This window comes from Phascolarctos cinereus, unplaced genomic scaffold (assembly GCF_003287225.1).
Source record: "Phascolarctos cinereus isolate Bilbo 61053 unplaced genomic scaffold, phaCin_HiC Scaffold_2;HRSCAF=192, whole genome shotgun sequence".
In the NCBI taxonomy this organism is placed as follows: Eukaryota; Metazoa; Chordata; class Mammalia; order Diprotodontia; family Phascolarctidae; genus Phascolarctos; species Phascolarctos cinereus.
This window is the reverse complement of record NW_027555625.1, coordinates 239,184,529-239,205,490: the sequence shown is the minus strand read 5'-3', so window position 1 is coordinate 239,205,490 and position 20,962 is coordinate 239,184,529. Positions and strand designations below refer to the sequence as shown.

Here is a 20,962-nt window from a genome sequence, read left to right as displayed (position 1 = left end):
TCGGGGAGGAGGCGGAAGTATCTGCGGTAAAGAGGTAGCGGAAGACTCTTCCCTCGCTTGGCCTTTGATCTTCTTTCCTCCTTGTTCTGACCCGCCTTATCGGGGCCTCAGTTTCCCTTTATTCCTAGTCATTGCCACCCTCCCAACCTGCAAGAGGCTCTTGAGCCCCAGCCTGGGGGGCTAATCTTTTCATCCTCCTCTGGGGCAACCTGGGGTAGCTACCTCCACTCTTGAGGAGATCCTGGGTAACTTAAGGCTCAAACCACCTCGCCCTATCAGCCTTAGTTTCCCCAGCTGTAATATGAAAGGGTTGGAAAAGCCCTGGGGTCCTTAACCTTTCTTGTTTCATGGACCCCTTGGCAGTCTAGCAAAGCCTATGAACCTCTTCTCAGAATAAATAATGGAAAGAAATGCTAAATATCAATGAGAGGCTAGTAAAAATAAAGATTTTTTTCCCATCCGAGTTGGTGGACTCTTGGGGGATGGGGAGCCTGTGAACTTTAGGTTGAGAGCCCTTGGACTACAACTAGATGATCCCAAGGGTCTCCAACTGTAATAATCGCTGATCACAGAGGATACACAGGAAATAGAAAATAGGAAGAATATGAACCCTAGACAGAAAGTGAAGAGATCTAGGTTTTATTTATGGCTCTGCCTCTAATTGTCTTTGATCTTAGATGAGTCAAATAACCTCTTGGAGCCTCAGTTTTTCTCCTTTGTAAAATGGGTTGAACTTAATGATCTCTAATGTCCTTTTAGCCATGAAATTCTATAATCCAAATGATGATAATCAGCCCCTGCCTATCTCACAGAATTGGCATGAAAATCAATAAACAAGCATTTTTGTATGTTTTGGCAAGGCATTGGGGGTTAAGTGACTTGCCCAAGGTCACACAGCTTATACGTGTCAAGTGTCTGAGGCCGCATTTGAACTCAGATCTTCCTGACTCCAGGGCGGGTGCTCTATCCACTTCACCACCTCCTGCCCCCAACAAGCATTTTTTAAGTACCTACTCTGAGCCCACACTGCAAAACTAGGGATAAAAATACAAAGAATGAAACTCCTTAGTCTCAAGGAGCTTATATTCCAGTGGGGCAGAGAACAAGTACTTATGATTGAATAGGTACTTATGTATTTCCTTACAGAAGGAATATAAAAAACATCAAGTGCTTACTTTGTGCTAAGCACTGTGCCAAGTGCTAAGGATACAATTGGAAAAATAAGACAGTCTCTTCTCTCAAGGAGCTGGCATTCTAATAGGGGCAGGCAACATCTATGGAAGGTTTCAGCTACAAGTCAAATGGAAACATCCCATGGTCCCTAGGATGCAGCAGTTAAGCAGATGGTAATATCTTTTTTTTTTTAAATGACACGTCCACTGATAAAAATTATACCAGTTTCTGATGTTGAATGATTTAACAGAGCCAAGGGCTTTAGTGACAAGAACTTCCTTTACTGGATCTTCAACAGATGTGTTTGTAGCATTGACAGGAACAATTGCTAGTCTTCATCTCAAACAGGGAAAGCCATCCCTGGAATGGTGGCTGTAAGCAGTAGCCTGGAAACATTGCTATTCCCAAAGCTCTTAGGTTCAGGATCCTGGGCTGTCTCCATCAGGGTTCAAGGGGAGATTGTGATGGTAGTGATAATTTGATTTGCATGGCACATGCTATCTCCCATATCTCTCTCCAGGAGCCTTGCTGCTTCAGCTGGGCAGACTTGCTTGCCCTGTGTATAGCAATGGTTTGGCAGTTGCTAGGGATGACTGGGCCCTTCTCCACAGGACTTGCTTCCCAGGATTATGTTTGTGAAGCTAGGATAGAAACTGGACCCAGTGATTGTGTAGAAGGTATAAGTATACATTTAATAAATATAAGCATGCAAAATCAATACAAGCCATTAGAGACAGCAGGCAGTAGCATGTGGAATAAAGAGAGGGTTTAAGTAGAAGCTGTTGCTTGAGCTGTGTCATCATGCAAGAGATGTACTCTGTGAGGCAGAGGGAAAGAGGAAGGAATGCATGCCTGACACTGAGAAGGCTAGTGTAAAAATATGGAGATGGGGGGTAAAGGTCCTGCATGAGAAACAGAGAGAAGGCCAGCTTGGTTGGACTGTGGAACATGGAAAAGGAAGAAATACATAATAAGCCTGGAGATAGTTTGGGAGCAGTTTCTGAAGGGTTTTAGAAGCTAACAAGAGGATTAAAGGGTATGTAAGTGATCTGTGCTTTCATTGGTATATGCAGAGGTGTCAAACTTACAGTCCCCCTCTCTACTCCCAGCAAAACTGCTGAGTAAGGCCCCAACCAGACTAAAATATAATTGAGAAATGTTTAGCAAAATGAATAAAAATATAATATGACATAAATAATTTTAATTTGTGGTTTTCTAAGTAAGTATGTGGCCTAGGGATCTGTTTCTATTTGAGTTTGATATTACTGGTAAAGGGAATTCCCAGATAAGGAAATCATCTGTACTTTAAAATGATTAGCATCTATGTAAAACCAAAAGCAAGCATTATCTGTAATGGAGACAAAGTACAAGTTTTTTCAAATAAGATCAGAAGTGAAGCAAAGATGTCCATTATCCCCATTAAAATTCAATATCGTACTAGAAGTACTAGTTTTAGCAATAAGACAAGAAAAATAAATTAAAGAAATAAGTATAGGCAATGAAAAAACAAAACTATCACTTTTTGTGGTTGATATGATTTACCTTAGAAAGTCGACTGAAAAACTCATTGAAATAATTAACAACTTCAGTTAAGTTTCAGGATATAAAATAAGCCTACAGAAAACATCGGCATTTCTGTATATTACCAACAAAACCCAGCAGGAAGAGATAGAAAGAGAAACTCAATTTAAAATAACTACAGACATCTATTTGCTATGGGACACACACAGGAACTATGTGAACACAGTTACAAAATACTCCACACAAAGACTTCTAAATAACTGGAGAAATATTAATTGTTCAAGGGTAGGTTGAACCAATATGACAAAAATGACAATACTACCTACATTAATTTTCTGATTCAGTGCCATACCAATCAAGTTACCAAAGAATAATTTGGTAGCTAGAAAAATATTAAAATTCATCTGAAGGGGAGCAAAAATTCAAAAATATCAAAAGAATGAATGAAAAAAAAATTGGAAGGAAAGGGGCTTAGCATTACCAGATCTCAAATTATGTTACAAAGTTATAATAAAAACAGGCTGGTACTGGGTAAGAAATAGAAAGGTTGATCAGTAGAACAGATTAAATATACAATACATGGAAGCAAATGAGCATTGTAAACTAATGTTTGATGAGCCCGAAGATCCCAGCTATTAGAGTAAGAGCTCACTATTTGACAAAACCTATTGGGAAAACTGGAAAGTAGTCTGGCAGAAGCTAGGTATGAACCAACATATACCATATACCAAGATAATCTCAAAATGGGTATGTGATTTAGGCATAAAGGATGATATCATGAGAAAATTAGTGGAGTAGGAAAGAAATTACCTTTCAGAGAGAGGAAGAGTTTATGACCAAACAAGAGATAGAGAGGTTCACGGGAAATAAAATTGATCATTTTGATTACATAGATTAAGACACTTTTGTATGAGCAAAATCAATGCAGCTAAAATTAGAAGAAAAGCAGGAAACTGGGAAAAATCTTTGAAGCAAGTTTCTCTGGTAAAGGTCTCATTTCTAACATATATAGGGAACTGAGTCAAATTTACAAGAATAAAAGCCATTCCCTCAAAAAGTATGACTAGGCAGTTTTCAGAAGGAGAAGTCAAAGCTATCAATAGTCACGTGAAAAAATGCTCTAAATCACTAATAATTAGAGAAATGCAAATTAAAACAACTCTGAGGTGCCATCTCACCTATCAGTTGGCTAAGATGACAAAAAAGGTAAATGACAAATGCTGGAGGAGATATGGACAAACAGGTACATTGATGTACTGTTTGTTGCCCGCAACCAGATTGTACACCGAACGGAGAGTCATGAAATAACTTGAGACATGGGCCAGGCGGAGCAGAAAACTGACTCAGTTTATTCATCTGAGGGTACAGGATATATAGAGAAAATCCAGCCTAACTTCAAAGAGTCCTCCCCGTGAGATACTCCCCAGAACATCTGCTGAGGACGTGGCAACATAAATTTCATCGTATCAGGGTTCCTAGATTGGGTTGTAAATTCCAAGGTTTTCCCAGGCGCCTTGGCCACCACCTGCATACAGGAGTGAATGTGTAAATCTAAGGGTCAAAGAGTGAAAAGGAATGTCTCGGGAACCTCCTAATCAGGAAGGGATTAGAGAGCCGTACCACTTAATCATCGAGCCCTTTTGGGTAAAAGCCTGGGCAGAGGTCAAACTCTGCCTTGGATCTTAAACCCTTATCAGACTCGTAAGAGTCTGTTGGTGGCATTGTAAATTAGTCCAACCATTATGAAGCAATTTGGAACTATGCCAAAAAGCTATTAAACTATGCATAGCTTTTGACTATCAATACCACTAGTAGGCCTATATTCCAAAGAGATCAAAGAAAGAGGGAAGAGGCCCATGTGTATAAAAATATTTATTGCAGCTCTTTTTGTGATGGCAAAGAATTGGAACCTGAGGGGATACCCATCAATTGGAAATTGATTGAACAAATTATGAACAAGTATAATGGAATACTATTGTGGTATAAGAAATGATGAAAGGGATTATTTCAGAAAAACCTGGGAAGATTTACATGACCTGATAGAAAGTGAAGTGAGCAGAACCAAGAGAACAATCTACACAGTAACAGCAACATTGTAATGATAATCACTTGTGAAGATTTAGCTACTCTGATCAGTACGATGACAGAACCCAATTCTAAAGGACTCATGATAAAATATGTGATCCAACTTTAGATAGAGAACTAACAGAGTCAGAGTACAGATTGAAGTGTGTTTTCTTCCTTCCTTCTTTCCTTCCTTTCTTCTTCTTTCTTTTCACCTTATCTTTTTTTTTAGAACATGAATAAATTTGTTTTGTATGACTATACATATTTGTAATTTTATTTTCCTTGCCTTTGCATTGGGTAGGGCAAGAAAAGGGAGGAGGGAAGAATTTGGAACTGAAAATAAAAGAACAAAAATGTATCTGCACTTAAAAAATGTTCAATAGTTGGTTGGTGATGCTGAACTGGATGAAGCTCAGGAGAGGGACTGAGGCTGGGTATGTAGATCTATAAATCATCTATGCAGAGATGATAATCAAATCCATAGGAGAGGTATATAAAGAAAAGAGAAAAGGGTTCAGAACAGAACCTTGGGCAATACCAATAAGAGTCAAATGCAATTAAATGAAATGTTGTATTATTTTTTTTTAGGCAATTGGGGTTAAGTGACTTACCCAGGGTCACACAGTAAGTGACAAGTATTTGGTCTAAGGCCAGATTTGAACTCAGGTCCTCCTGACTTCAGGGCCAGTGCTCTATCCACTGTGCCACCTAACTGCCCTGAAATGTTGTATTTAAAAGTCTTTCATAAACTACGAGGTACTTTATAAAACCAAGTTATTGTTGTTATTATATTATTATGGCCTAACAGATGCCCCTGATACAGCCAAGTGGTTAATTTGAGGGATGGAATAGGCAAGGGGAATTAAGGGGAGATTGGTTATTTATTATTAGGCATTTATAATACTATACTTTTAGTAAGTAGGTATAAAGTGTTTTCTAACATCTTAGAGGTTGAAGGCATTTGGGAATTTAATCTCATCCTTGTCTTTCCTCATCCCCCATCCTTTGGAAAGCATAAATATGAAAATATATATATATATATATATATATATATATATATATATATATATATATATATATATATATATATATATATATATATATATATATTTTTTTTTTTTTTAAGTGAATGAATTTTTTCCAGACTGGTGATTTCATTGGTGTAGAGCCTTTCCCTAGTAAAATTTCCTACCAACACAAATCTACATTTTTCTTCATGTTATAGAATTGGCTGGGGGTACTGAGAAGTTAAGTAACTTACCCATGAACACAAAGCTATTATGTGTCAGAAGGTGGACTTCTTCATCATCTGAATTTTTCAGATTAAAGTTATTTTTTTAAAGAACTTTATCCAAAGAATAAAGAGGGACATTTCAGTACTTTGCTAGTATAGCTTCACTTGCCCTTTCTTCGCAAGATGATTAGAACATGGATTTGAATTCAACTGATTTACAGACATGCTGTAAGATGCAGAAGTAACACTTGGAAGAGAAAAGGGACAGAAGAGATGGTGGGTGGGTACTGCATAGGAAGATATAGTTAGAAAAATTTTATCTTCCCACTAGAGGAAACATATTGGTAATTAATGTAGCCACCCAGCTCTGCCAGGAATTACTTGTGCCCGTGCCTGGGCAGTGACATGATACTGAGCTCGCTCTATTTCTGGAATAGGGCATCCTGTTAGGGGCATAGCAACAAATTCCCAGTCTTCTAGCATCAGGAGAGGCAGCCTCATCAGTTACAGCCAATTAGAAGGGCAGTGTAGCAGGCTAGAAAGCACTGACTTTGTAGTCAGAGGACACGGTTTTGAATTTTACCTTTTGTCACTGGTGTGACCGTTACAAAGTCCCTTAACATTTCTGAATGTTAGTTGCCTCACCTGTAAAATAAGCAGATTTGACTAGATGATCTCTAAGGGTACTTCCAGTTCTGAATCCTATGAACTCTTGACCATTCACGAAGCAAGTAACATTGATGACCAACTTTGAGGAATCACTCATTACCAATATATGTAGTGAACTTTGACCCTGTATATCTCCTCCCCCCACCCCGTTCACTGTGTATGAAAACAGTACTGGGAAAGAACCCCAGTTTCGGAGGAGGGCAGATAAAGGGTTTTGCCTAGGTGATAGAATTAGATGTGAGAAGTTGATGGTTAATATAAACAGATGATTAGAGAATTTATGTCCATTCTAATCAATGATTTTGGTGTTATCGTGCATTTCCTCTAATCTAATTAAATAGTTTTTAACTATGAACTTCAGTTTTGAGTAATGTTAGTATCATAGAACTTCCAGTGGTGGGTGAGTGGAACAATAGGAGCCAATGATTGGTAAGCCATGACCATCACGTAACTCCCAGACAGAACAAGAGAAGAAATGTCAAGAAGTTGAACACTAGGTGAACACCCTCCCTTTATCTGCCACAAGCTTCTGATAGTACCAAACTATTATACATGGAATAGCTGGATTCTCTACATTACTTTATGTGTATAGATATAACAGCATATTCAGGCAGCATAGTAGAATTGGGGTGGGGAGGATTTGGAGTTAGAAGACTTGGGTTTGAATCTTGGCTCTGTTACTTGCTCCCTATGTGATCGTGGGCCTCTAGATTCTGACCACTGAGGTTTATTTCAGCTCTAAATTTGTGAAATTAGGAATAAGATGAAGCAACAAACTATAGTAACCAAAATAATTTTTGTGACAGTAATAGTAACTGACATTTGTATAGCACTTGTATAGTGCTTTACATATGTAACTGGAAAGAGCTAGGTGACACAGTGGATAGAGCCCTGGACCTGTAGTCAGGCAGACCTGAGTTTAAATCTGGACTCAAGCATTTACAATATGACTCTGGACAAGTTTCTTAATCTCTCCCTGCTTCGGTTTCCTCATCTGTAAAATGGGGATAATAATAGAGTTGTTGTAGGGATAAAATGAGATAATATTTGCAAAGCACTTGGCAAACCTTAAAATGGTATTTAAATGTTAACTATGATTATCATCTTAATCTATTAAGTCAAGAATCCATGATTTTTCCTATGCAGTTACTCCCTCCAATCACTAAGGACTGAAACCACTGTACAACTTGGTAGATGGTTTTTAGATTCTGCTAGTTGTTGTGGTTACATAATTCATTATTCAGCAACCTATCTGAAACACATCATTTATATGTCAGTGGTCATATTCAAGGTCTTTCTAGGTTGGTTGAGAAAGTTAAGAAATTTGTTCAGTTATATCTGACTCTTCATGACCCCATTTAGGGTTTTCTTCGCAAAGAAAAAGTGTTTTACTATTTCCTTCTTTAGCAAATTTTACAGATGAGGAACTAAGGCAAAAAGGATTAAGTGACTTACCCAAGGTCACACAGCTAATAGGTGTCTGAGGCCAGATTTGAACTCAGGAAGATGAATATTCCTAACTCTAGGTCTGGTACCCTATCCACTGTGCTATCTAGCTGCTCTTTATTTGGTAGTTCAGAAATTTGTTCAGTCGTATCCAATTCTTTGTGATTCCATTAGGGATTTTCTTGGCAAAGAGTGGTTCTAGATTGGTAGGACTAGACAAATCTATTGCTTTATATCCCTTTTAGAAACAAAGGTTACCTTTTTGTTTCAATGAGGCTTAATGGCACTGGACAAAAAGTCATCACCCAAAACAGTACAAAATTCAAACTTTAGATGAAACAAGAAGGTAGGAGTGGCAAAAAACAATCTTCCTAGAAACCTGCATTCTCCCAATGAGTTTGGCATTACTCACGTTTCTGGTTGCTTCTAGAACAGCCTTCCCTTTTTCCTTTTGTGCTGGTTCCAAGGACAAACATGTATTTGGTCAAATATTTTTTCGCTATGTTTCTGTAACTCACCTTCCCCAAAATAGTTTTCCTTCCACTTTTAAAAATTTCAGAAATGATCATCCTGCTGACTTTATACTGAAAAATTCCTCCTACCACCTCCATCTTTCAAAAAGGGAAGGAAACACATTTAGCTAAGAACAGCATTTTTCTCCTGTGGTTTTACTTCAGTTTGTACTTTGTCTTTAGGAATAAAGCTCTTTGATTTGAACTCTTATTTTTCTGGTTTAAAAATGCAAATTGAATCAAAGATGTAAATTCATTTCAGGAACTTTTGTATTAACACATAGTGTAGGTTTTAGGCCTAACAAAAAGATGTCAGTTTTGAGAATTGTGTATCTCCACCCTAATTCCACTGTTCAAATTTATGGAACAAACTTCACAGGAGGAAAGAATTCTTCCCTTCCCCCCCTTCTAGGAGACTTAGCTAAATGAGAATCACCAAAATTCTAGTAGCTAATGTTTGTTTTCTGTATAACACGATACTATTTCCTATGTGTACATGTGGCCAAGAGTGATAAAGAAGGTATGGTGCTTACACTGGAGAGCTCAAGGAAGGATGTGACCACAGCCTGAAAAAGAACTTTACCGAAGTTTCATAGAGCAAGAGCTTTAACTGTTTTGAGATGGTGGAGATTACTTGAGAATGCTTTTGTACCACTTCCGTGCTGCACTTCCATTTGTCTAAAGGAATTGGTGTGTTACTTTCAAAGTCTTGAAGACAGGTTGCCATTATAGCAAACACAGACACTACAAATTGATTTCATTTTTGGGACATGTTCTGGAAACAGAGGTTAAAATACCATACATGAAAATGATCCCTTTCTGAATTATTCTAAATGGGTTTTATACCTGTATCTGAGGACAGCCATCACAAGACAAAGATCTCTCCAAACAACAACAATGATGCTATAATTAATGTTCACATCTCAAATTATCTAAATGTTATTATATTTAAATAACACTATAAAATATACAGAACTATGATGGCTGATGAAATATAAAAATGTGTGCACAATACATGAACCTGTCAACATAAATGTTACATTCAAAATAAATTAACAGGAAGTTCAAAGGATCACAAGAAAATCCATAGATTTTGTGAGTGTAACATGAATATTTAGCTTGATTAAAATAAAACTTCAGGGAATGACATTTTAGTGTAACATTACAAAAAAGTTTGTATTTTTCTAACAAAATAAATTCTAAAAGGGGGTAGGAGTGGGGAAGGCCTGGTATGCTTTTCATAAAAAAGAAAGAAAAATGGACTACTAAAAATTCATTTTAACCAATATAAAAATTGACTTCTATAAAACAAGTGTAGGACTTAGACTCACATGACCTGGCCCTTATTATACTCATTAGCTGTCTCATCATGGACAATCACTTCATTGCTCTGAGCTTCAGTTTCCTCATCAGTAAGAATGGGGATAATGATACTTTGCTTCCCTTACAAGGCTGTTGTGAGGGAAGTACATTGTAAGCCTTCAAGGGCTATATGAATGAGAGTTTCCTGTACTATCAACTCTAAGAGGTCCAGAGCCATATCTAAACTTTGTATCTTCCCCATTGCTTTGTACACAGTAGATGCCTAGTAGAAGTTTATAGAAAAACTTGCATCAAATCACTACCTTACATGCTGATCCCAGACATGCTTAAAATCCTTGCTTAATAATGTTCCACTTTGTGCCAGGATTTGCTATGGAACCAGTGTCCTTGAAATTCCTAGCAACTTGGTACCATAGTATGTAGGCACTGATAACAGTAACTAAGGATGTGGGTGGAAGCTAGTAGTAAGACCAACCCAGCAAGGACTGCTGAAGCTCTAGTAATACAGCAGGAAGGACTGAAGTGAGATCTCATTCTAGCATTTCTCTGACTTGTTGTGTGTGTTTGCACAGTTTCTCTGCTTCCTCCTGAAGTTCTCTCATTGCAGCATCATTAGGATAGTTCAGGACGGCATTTTTGGTGGCCACAGCTAGATTCTTCAATAAACCACAGAGCTGACTGCTACTGCAGAGAATCTCATTGCGAACATCTTTTTCCTTCGTCTCTTGACAGAGAGAGTCCACCAGCTTTTGGCCTATCATGATGATCAATTTACTCTGGGTGATAAAAATTTCAGGTGGTTGGTTATTGCTAAGGCAGGTATTAAATATGCCAATGGCCTTAAGAAGCCCACCAAAGTAAAGTCTACAATGTTCTGAAAGGTTGATTTTCTTCTCTGGATCCTGCCTACTCAGTGGTTTGTGGTTTGTAGGAGAAAGACTCTGGAGAGAAAGAAAGAAAAAGAAACCAGTTCTGTTAATGAAAAGTAATTAATTTTTAATTGTTCATTTTTATATTCAAGAAGGGGGAAAAAATCTTGGTATGATAACAGTGAAAAGAGCAGCTACATGAAAGTCATAAGACTTGCATTTTAGTACAGCTCTCCTAGTAACATGGCTAGTACATACCAGCCATGCAATTTTTGGCATGTTCTTACAGTCATAAAATTTTAAGACTGGAAGGGACCACAGATAGAATATTAGTGCTTAAAGGGACCTTAGAACATAGAATGTCAGAGTAGTGGGGACCCATAGAACAAAGAATATTAGAGCTGCAAAGGTCCATAGAACATAAATTGTTAGAGATAGACAGTACCTTTGAATGACTGAAGTTCAAGTAGACAGGACATTAGAAATAGCTCACATTTCTAGCACTTAAATGGTTTCCTCACAACTGTCTAAGTAAGTAAGTCTGGAATACAGAGGAGTCAAACGCGCTGGCCAGCACAAGGCCTATAGCAATGCAGCCAGAACCAGAGTAAAATATAATTGGGCAATACTTAACAAAAGAAATAAAAATACAATAAAGCAAAGATAATGCTAAAAATGTGCTTTACTGAGTCAACGTGCAACCAGCAGGATTCATTGTATATAGTTTAGTGGCCCAATTTCTATTTGAGTTTGAGATCACTGAGTTAGTACAGGGGTTCGTAACCAGGTTGGAGAAGGGGGGTGGCATGAACTTAAATGGGGAAAAATCACATCTTTATTTTCATTAACCTCTAATTGAAATTTAGCATTTTCTTTAATTATTTAAAAACATTATTCTGAGAAGGGATCCAAAAGCTTCACCAGACTGCCAAACAGGACCTACAACGAAAAAGGTTATCAACCTTTGATCTAGTGCCACCAGTTTATAAGATGTCATCTTATATAGGAGGAAACAAACCCTAAGAGGGAAATGAATTGTCCAAGGAAAGCCTTTCTTTGTCGGACATCAGTTTCCTCATACATAAAACAATAATAATAGTAAATAAAATAATAATCTCTACCATTCCTATCTCACAGGATAGTTTTGAGGATCAAATGAGATATTGGCTATGGAAGCATTTCAGAAAGTTCATAATGTTATACCAGTGTAAGGAGATACTGTTTGTTATTTGTCAAATAAAGTTGTGACTACATACTGTGGAGTGGTAGGTAGAATCTGGAGACCTCAGTTTGAATTCTCCTAGGTGTATGACTATGGGTATGTCACAACTTCTCGGTTTTGTTTTTTCATTTGTGAAATGAAAATAATTAAACTTTCAATGCCCCACTGCATTATCATGAATATAAGCTGTAGAGCATTATGCAAATATAAGTTGTTATATCCAAAAACAGGTAGCTCCAAAGTAAAATAGTCATTTATGGTATTGAGAGAACATGGCCTCTGGTTATTAGAAACTTTCTTACTTAGGGCTTTAGGTACTTAATCTTTTTGTGTGTGTCATGGACCCCTTGGTCAGTCTGGCAAAGCTGATGGACCCTTTTTCAGAATGTTTTCCAATTCATAAAATCAAATACTGAAGATTACGAAGGAAACCAATTGTGTTGAAATAATTGTCAAAATATTTTTAAAAGAAGCAAGTTCACAGACCCTAGGATAAAAATTCCTGATATACAGATGAAGCTTGAAATAACAATACTTTTTTAAAATTTCCAATTACGTGTAAGAATTTTTAACACTTATTTAAAATTTTTTTGAGTTCCTATGACCAAAGGGCTACAAAACTATGCATACCCTTTGATCCAGCAATAATACTACTAGGTCTGTATCCCAAAGAGGTTTTTTAAAAAGGGGGAGAAGAAAGAACTATTTATACAAAAATATTTATAGTAGCTTTTTGTAGTGGCAAAGAATTGGAAATTGAGGGTATGTCCATCAATTGGGGAATGGCTGAACAAGTTGTAGTATATGATTGTGATGGAATATTACTGCGCTGTAAGAAATGATGAGCAAGCAGATTTCAGAAAAACCTGGAAAGACTTATATGAACTGATGCAAAATGAAATGAGCAGAACTAGGAGAACACTATATGCAGTAACAGCAATACTACACTATAATCAACCATGAATGACCAGCTATCCTCAGCAATAAAAAGATCCAAGATACTTCTGAAGGAGTTATGATCAAAAAAGTTATCTACCTCCAAAGCAAGAACTGATGAATCTGAGTGCAGATCAGATCATAGTATTTTTCACATTCTGTATTTTTTGTGTTCTTTTTCCCCCTTCTTTCACAACATGACTAATATGATAATATATTTTGCATGATTGAACATGTATAACTATATAAAATTGTTTACTGTCTCAGGGAGGGGGGAGATTAAGGGGAGAAAAAACTTGGAATTCAAAATTTTCAAAAAACCAATGTTAAAGTTGTCTTTACATGTAACTAGGGAAAAAATAAAACATTAGAAAAAAATTTTTGAGTTCCAAATTCTCTCCTTTCTTCCCTCCCTCCTCTACCCCCTCATTGAGAAAGCAAGCAATTTGATATAGGCTATACACATACAGTTGTGCAAAACGTATTTCAACATTAGTCATAACAGCATTTTTTAAGAACATGATATAACATATTTCATATGTAGTGTTTCTTTTTGTTATTTGAGATGCTTAAAATTTGTTACTGGCTTAAACATCCTAATCGGCAGAGCAGACCTCTCTGTGCTAATGGCTTAAGGTTTAGTGAACATAAAAGTTGAAAAAAATTGAGGCAATATTGTATAGTGGGAAGACAGAGAGGATTGATACACAAAAGGCCACGTTCTAGTCCTAGAGATGCCACTGAATAGCTGTGTGGCCTTGGGTAAGTTCCTTAGCTTCTCTGGACCTCCAGTTTCCCTTTAGTGGAATGTTGAAGCTGAATCAGATGATTACTAAAGTCCTTTTCTGTGCTGTGTCTATGATCTCTATTGTCCTTTTAGAATTTTTTAAAAAGTCTTATAATTCATCATTTTGTTGGTGTATTGGATTGTTCATAGCATTAGAAAGTGTTACTCAAGGATAAAAAATTTTAATCAGAAACGTTAAGAAGAAAGTAAGCACCACACTGTACCTTTGTTTTAAGGTCTTTTTTCTCTTCTGCTTGTTTGAAAACTGGTTTCTGTACATCTTCCAGGTTCATTGTCTTCTGAAACACAAATATAGCTTAAAATATTTGTTTATTTCAACACTATTACAATTCTGTAATTTTTTTAGAGCCTTAAGATACCTCCTCTCATGCAACCTGCTGTTCTAATAAAGCAATTAATAGTTTAATGCAATATTTGCTTTTTCTTTTCAGCTTCCTCTAAACAATATTGTATAAATCTTAAGATTTATAAAAACATGGGTGAATTTTGTGTTGAGATTAGGACTTTATATACAGAAATAATTTAAACATGTCATAAGCTACACTTGTTCTAAAGTTACCCAGAACCAATGTGTGATAGGGACTTGCATTCCACAAATTTTCAGTAGAAATTTATAGTTGTTCAGCTATTTCCCTAAATGTTAAAGGAATAATCTATCATATATAGAGGTCCCCCAAGTTTCACTCTTGGGCCCCTTTCTTTTTTCTATGTCTCTGTACCATCTATCTTAGTAATCTCACTAGCCCCCACAGCTGCAATTGTCATCTCTATTTAGTAACTCCCCGGTCTATATATCCACATCTAATTTCTCCCCTGAACTTCCATCATGCATTACCAGCAGCCTATTGGATATCTACTCCTGGATGTCTTAGAGGCACCTCAAATTTAACATGTCCAAACAGAACTTATCTTTCCTCCAAACTCACCATCCCTCTAATTTGCTTCTTTTCCATCCAAGACACTGCCATGCTTTCAATTACTCAGGTTGGCACTCCTGTAGAAATCCTTTTCTTTTACTTTCCCTTAAACTCATGTTTAATTGTTGCCAACTTTTGACAGCCACTTTTACAAGTATCTCTAAATCCTTCCCTGTCCTTCAACTCAAGTTCATTACCCTAGCCCACACCCTCATTAACTCTCTCTTGAGCTGTTGTAACATCCTCCTAATTATTCTCCCTGCCTCAAGTCTCTCCCTTTTCCAATCCATCCTCCACACAGTGGCCAAATTGATATTCCTAAAATACAGAGATGAACATCATATTCTACTGCTCAAGAAGCTTCAAGGGCTTCCTATTGCCTCTATGTTCAAACACAAACTCTTCTGACTGACATTTAATGGCTTTCATGGACTGACTCCGACCTATCTTTCCACACTGATTTTACATCACTCCCCTCATGCACTTCTGCATGGCCACCAAAGCAGCCTATATCCTATTTCCAATACATGATATTCCATCTCCTCCCTCAATGTTTTTGCACAAGCTATTCTCCATACCTGGAATTCAGTCCCCACTCACTTCCACCTCTTAGAATTCCTAGATTCTTTCATGGCTTAGCTCAAATCCTACCCTCTTTTCTTTACTCCCTTCCCGCCTGGTGCTAGTGATTCCTTACCTGAAATAACTTTATATTTAGTCAGTCATTCAGTCAAGAAATGACTTAATAAATGTCAAGTCATTTATTAATGCTTTATTTATTAAGCTCCTACTATGTGCCAGGCACTATGCTAAGCACTGGGGATACAAAGAAAGGCAAAAGACAGTCCCTGCTCTCAAGGAGCTCAGTCTAATGGGGGAAGACAACATGCAAACTATGTATATACAAGATAACTTACAGGAGAAATTGGAGATATTTGGTTTGTATATGTTTTATATTGGTTTATCTACATACATGTAATCCCCCACCCTTAATAAAAATTTGAGTTTATAAACTGTTTCATTTTTAATATTTGATTCCCAATTCCTACTAGCTTTGCATGTAGTAGTTGTTTAATAAAAGCCTATGAATCAATGAATATATATATACATATATATATATATATGTGTGTGTGTGTGTGTATATATATATATATATATATATATATATATATATGTATTAAGTTTTCCAGTTTAGTGCAATTTTTATCAATTTTATTTTCTGGTATATTGTATTAATTCTTGCCTCTCCCCCCCCCAACCTCCAAACCACTAAAAACAATAACAAACCACACCTTTTCTCTGTTAAAGAGATTCTTTAAGTTGTATCCAACTTAGCTGTCACCACCCAAGTTACCTGTTTCTTCTCTTAGAGCATGTTACACGATAAATTTAACTAACCTGTGATTTATCTTGGTCACAGACATTCCTCATATTTCTACTTGATGGCTCAGAAGAAAATTCGCTTTCCCTTAGTTTACCAAGAGCAATATTTCCTTGGTGCAAATCAAAATCTTTTCTTCTGGGAACCTGAGTGAATGTTGCAAGTTTATGTTCTGTATTCATATGGAGTTGAGTGGTCTCTTCTTTCTCACAGTTCTGCTTAAAAAGGAGCTTCCCATTTGCAATGATGATGGAGACAAAGCGCTTGATGTCTTCTGGAATTGTCCGGGCCACCATGACGAATCTGTCCAGATCGTCAGGATTGTTCTGAAGTTTATTGGTAATAAGAATGTCCAGAGACCAGTTGCAGTTATTCAGAGCTTCCCTTGTTTCTAGGAGAATCTGGTAGGAATCTGAAATAATCTGTAGCTGCTTTTTTATTCTGACTTGAAGGTTATTGTCAGTGAGATTGCTAGCATTCATACTGACCAATCGGGTAAAATCCAGAAACTCTCCCAGCGACGTCTTGATGTGATCGGCAGCTCTGTGAATCTCATCAATGTTTGCTTCCAGGTATTCTTTGAATCTCCACTTACTGCTCACAAAGATCATTAGACTTGCTATGGAGCTAGCTACTCTGTGCTGTAGATCTGTCACCATCTCTTTGGCCAACTCCAGGTCCAACATAACCTCTTTGCCTGCTTCTTCTGATGAGGAAATAGATGAAGGGTCAGTAGAAGTTGAGGAGCAAGAAGATAGACTGGCTCTGCTGTCTACACTGGAAATGGATAACCTATCTTGTTCGGATGGCTCAGGGGACATTGATCTTGGATATCTTGGTAACCAGGAGGGAACACGAGAAACACAATTTTCAGAAGCATCATTTTTCTTTTCAGGATCTTTCCCAACCTGAGGGACAAGAGACATCCCTTTTGGAGTGTCATAAATGTTGGGCTTTGTGTTCTGTTGCTCCACCCGAGGAATCAGAAAACTCGGGGGAACGGCATATTCAGTTCTAGGTTTCAAAGGTAGTACATCTCGAGGGGGTGGAAATGCATATACAGGCATTTTTGGTGCACTGATTTTTTTCTGAACTGGGAGTACATTTCTGCACTGATTATCCATTCGCGGTTTGAGTGTCTTTGATTTATCATTTGGTGAATTTTGCAAGGTTGATGTATACCTGGGAGGTGGAATATCATAGAGCACCTTCTGTTCTGGGGAACTTGATGGGGATGCTTTTCTCAAGGTTGTTTTATCTGGAGACACTGGAGTGTCATAAATCCATCCAGGCTTCTGAGGATTGGGCAAAGTATTATAGCAACATTTTCTAGCAGATTTTGTTGATGGAGAAACCACACAGGGCATATCTCCTAGAGAAACGACTCTTGCAACTGGAGGGGGGACATCATAAACCTATGCAAGAAAGAACCCAATAAAAACTTAATAACAAGAATACCTCCCATGAAGAAAAGCTGATTATACTGTTTGTCTTGCAATATATTCCATCTCCTGACTAGGGCTTTTTTTTTTTTGGCTTTGGCTTTGGCTAGGAACAATTTAATGTTTATTGAACAACAATTATTTGTGATAATTGTCAGATGTTTTACCCCTTCTCTCCATGACTTGTTTACTTTTTTCAGTCCTAATATGTATTTTATTTCCCCCCATTACATGTTAAAACAATTTTTAAACATTTTTTAAAAAAAGTTTTGAGTTCCAAATTCTATCCTCTCCCTTCCCTGAGACAATAAGCAATCAGATATAGGTTATACATGTGGAATCATTTCCATATTAGTCATTTTGTACAAGATGACTCGAATAAAAGAAAAAGGATGAAAAAAAAGAAAGCAAAAAATAGCATGCTTCAGCCTATATTCAAACAATATCAGTTCTTTCTCTGGAGGGGATGGTATGCTTCATCACTGGTCCTTTGGGATTATCTTGGATCATTGTACTGCTGATATATCTAAGTTTTTCACAGCTCTTCGTTGAACAATACTGCTGTTACGGTGTACAATGTTCTCTTGTTTCTGTTCACTTCAGTTTGCATCAGTTCATGTAAGTCTTTCCAGGTTTTTCTGAAATCATCCTGCTTATGATTTCTTATAGCACAATAATAGTCCATTACAATCATATACCACAGTAACCACCACAAAAAGAGCTGCTATAAATATTTTTATACAAATAGGTCCTTTTCCCTTTTTTTGGATGTCTTTAGGATATAGACCTAGCAGCGGTATTGTGGGATCAAAGGGTATGCACAGTATTATAGCCCTTTGGGCATAGTTCCAAATTGTTGTCCAGAATGGTTGGATCAGTTCACGACTCCACTAACAGTGCATTAGTGTTCCAGTTTCCCAAAGTCTATCATTTTCCTTTTTTGCCATATTAGCCAATCTGATGGGGTGTGAGGTTCAGAGTTGTTTTAATTTGTGTTTCTCTAATCAATAGCGATTTAGAGAATTTTTTTCTTATGACTATAGATAGTTTTGATTTCTTTCTGACTAGGGCATTTTTACTGGCTGTCCTCAGGCCTGGAATGCTCTCCCTATTCACCTCTTCCTTCTGACTTCCCTGGCTTCCTTCAAGTCCCAGCTAAAGTCCTGCCTTCTGCCAAGTCTTTCCCTGTTCTCTAATGTTAGTGCCTTCACCCTGTGGTTATTTCCAACTTACCATGTATGTATGTGTGTGTGTGTTGGTTGTATATTTTCTTCTCTATTAGAATGTGATGTACTTGAGAGCAAGATTGTTTTTGCCTTTCTTTAGATTCCCAGTGCTTATCACATTATATAGTAATGTTTGTTGACTGACTGACTACCTAATTGTGCAGCAACTCCACGTCTCCTTTGAACCTCAGAGTCTTAACAACAACCTTGTGAAGTAGTAGGATAAATATTATTGAGGGGGGCAGGTAACTGGAGTTAAGGGACTTGCCCAAGGTCACACAACTAGTAATGTCTGAAGCCAGACTTGAACTCAGGTCCTTCTGACTACAGGCCAGTGTTCTATCCACTGCACCATCTAGCTCCTTTGAAAAATATTATTAATCCCATTATGGCCTTTTAATTTGTCTCCCTGCTTCAAGTCTTTCTCTACTCCATTCCATCCTCACATAACTACCAAAATGATTTCCCTTGAGTGCCAGTCTGGCCATGTCATTCCCCTAATCAGTAAACTGTGGTGACTCAGTTGCTTCTTGGATAATATAAACTCCTCTATGTGAATTTTAAAGCCCTTCATAGCCTGGCAACAGCCTATCTTTCCAGCCTCAGTATTGGGTATTACTACCCTTCTCATACTCCACAGTCTTACAAAGCCAGACTTCTCTCAGATCTTCATTCATAGTAGCACTCCATTTGCCATCTTCCTGCGTTTGCACAGGCTGTCCCCTATGATTTGAATGCACTCTTTCCTCATTTCTGCTTCAAAGAATCCTTCTCTTCCTTCAAGATATAACATAAGCACCTCCTTCTCTATGAAGCCTTTCCTTGTCTCCCTAAATTCTTAGTGTGCTGCCTCCCAAACTACTTTATATTTATATTACTTATCCTGTATATTCTTCTATATGTACATGCTGTTTCTCTTGCTAGAATGCAAGCTTCTAGAGAGCAAGGACTTTGTCTTTTTGTCTTTATATCTCCATTGCCTAAAACATTGCTTGGCACATGGGAAGTAACTAATAAATGCTCCTTTATTGATGTGCAGATGAAGAAATACCAGTTCAGAGACGTCAGATAACTGGGCTAAGCTGGTATTTCTTCATCTATACATTAATCAAACAGTACTTATTAGTCACTTCCTATGTGCCAGGGGTGAGACTGAGACTCTATCCCAGTTCCCCATCCCGAATTCGTTGCTCTTTTGCCTTTGCTGAACTGAAGGCTAAAAGGTTGTAGTAGTCTAAAATAGTAATAATAATAATAATAATAATAATAATAATAATAATAATAATAATAATAATGGCTCCCATTGAAAGTCTACAAAGCATTTTAAAAGTTGCACAGAACAATCAAAAGCACCTGACCTTGAATTTTACTTCAACTTATATATTACCAAAACATACAAATTTAAGGAACCAATAAAGCCAGTGAACATTAGCAATTCTAGAGTCTGTCAGCTACTATCCAGTACTACCATGCTTTAATAGATAGTGGTTTCTCTGCCTCAAGTCTTTCTCCACTCCAGTTCATCCTCTACTCAGCTGTCAAATTAATCTTCCTAAATCACAAATCTGGGTCATCCTCCTAATAAATAAATTCTGTTGGTTCCTTATCACCTTCAGGATCACATATAAAATCTCATGTTTGGCATTAAAACCCCTTCTCAACTTGCCCCTTTGTACATTTCTAGTCTTCTTACACCTTATTTGCTATGTGTACTCTGGGATCTAGTGACACTGGCTTCCTTTGTTTTCCTCCCACAAAACTCCATCTCCAGATTCTGGGTATTTTCATTGACTGTCCCTCATGCCTAGCATACTCTCCCTTCTCATCTCAGCCTCCTGGCTTCTCTAGCTTCTAGTCTCAGATAAAATTCCACTTTCAGGACGAAGCCTTTCTACTCCCTCTTAATCCTAGTACAGTGCCTTGGTTGATTATCTTCAATTTATCCTGTATATATCTTGTTTGTACATAGTTGTTTTCAGGTTGTTTCACCCATTTGTTTCACAAATTCTAACATTAAGTGATTGCTTCCTGCTCAAGATTCACATAATTTTTGTGTATTATCTGTCTATCTATCTATCTATCTATCTATCTATCTATCTATCTATCTATCTATCTATCTATCTGTGTATCTATCATCTATCTATCCATAGACTATGAGCTTCTTGAGAGCAAAGACTATTTTTGACTTTTGTTGTATCTCTAACACTTGGCACAGT

At 37.3% G+C, this 20,962-nt stretch overlaps 1 protein-coding gene across 6 annotated transcripts in view; it reads right to left on the bottom strand.

The window, feature by feature from the left end:
• Positions 1-9,550: 9,550 nt before the first annotated feature.
• The window catches only part of CASS4 (Cas scaffold protein family member 4), a 62,514-nt gene continuing 51,102 nt past the window's right edge, over positions 9,551-20,962 (bottom strand). For 4 of the 6 annotated variants that reach the window (XM_020981428.2, XM_020981422.2, XM_020981423.2 and 1 more), the window contains 3 exons: positions 16,096-17,493; positions 13,984-14,058; positions 9,551-10,886 (listed from right to left, as the gene is read on the bottom strand). In XM_020981428.2, coding sequence (XP_020837087.1) covers positions 10,476-10,886; positions 13,984-14,058; positions 16,096-17,493 — 1,884 coding nt within the window. In that variant the 3' untranslated portion in view covers positions 9,551-10,475. The remainder of the gene's footprint in view (positions 10,887-13,983; positions 14,059-16,095; positions 17,494-20,962) is intronic. The other 2 variants (XM_020981424.2, XM_020981429.2) reach the window with 2 other exon arrangements.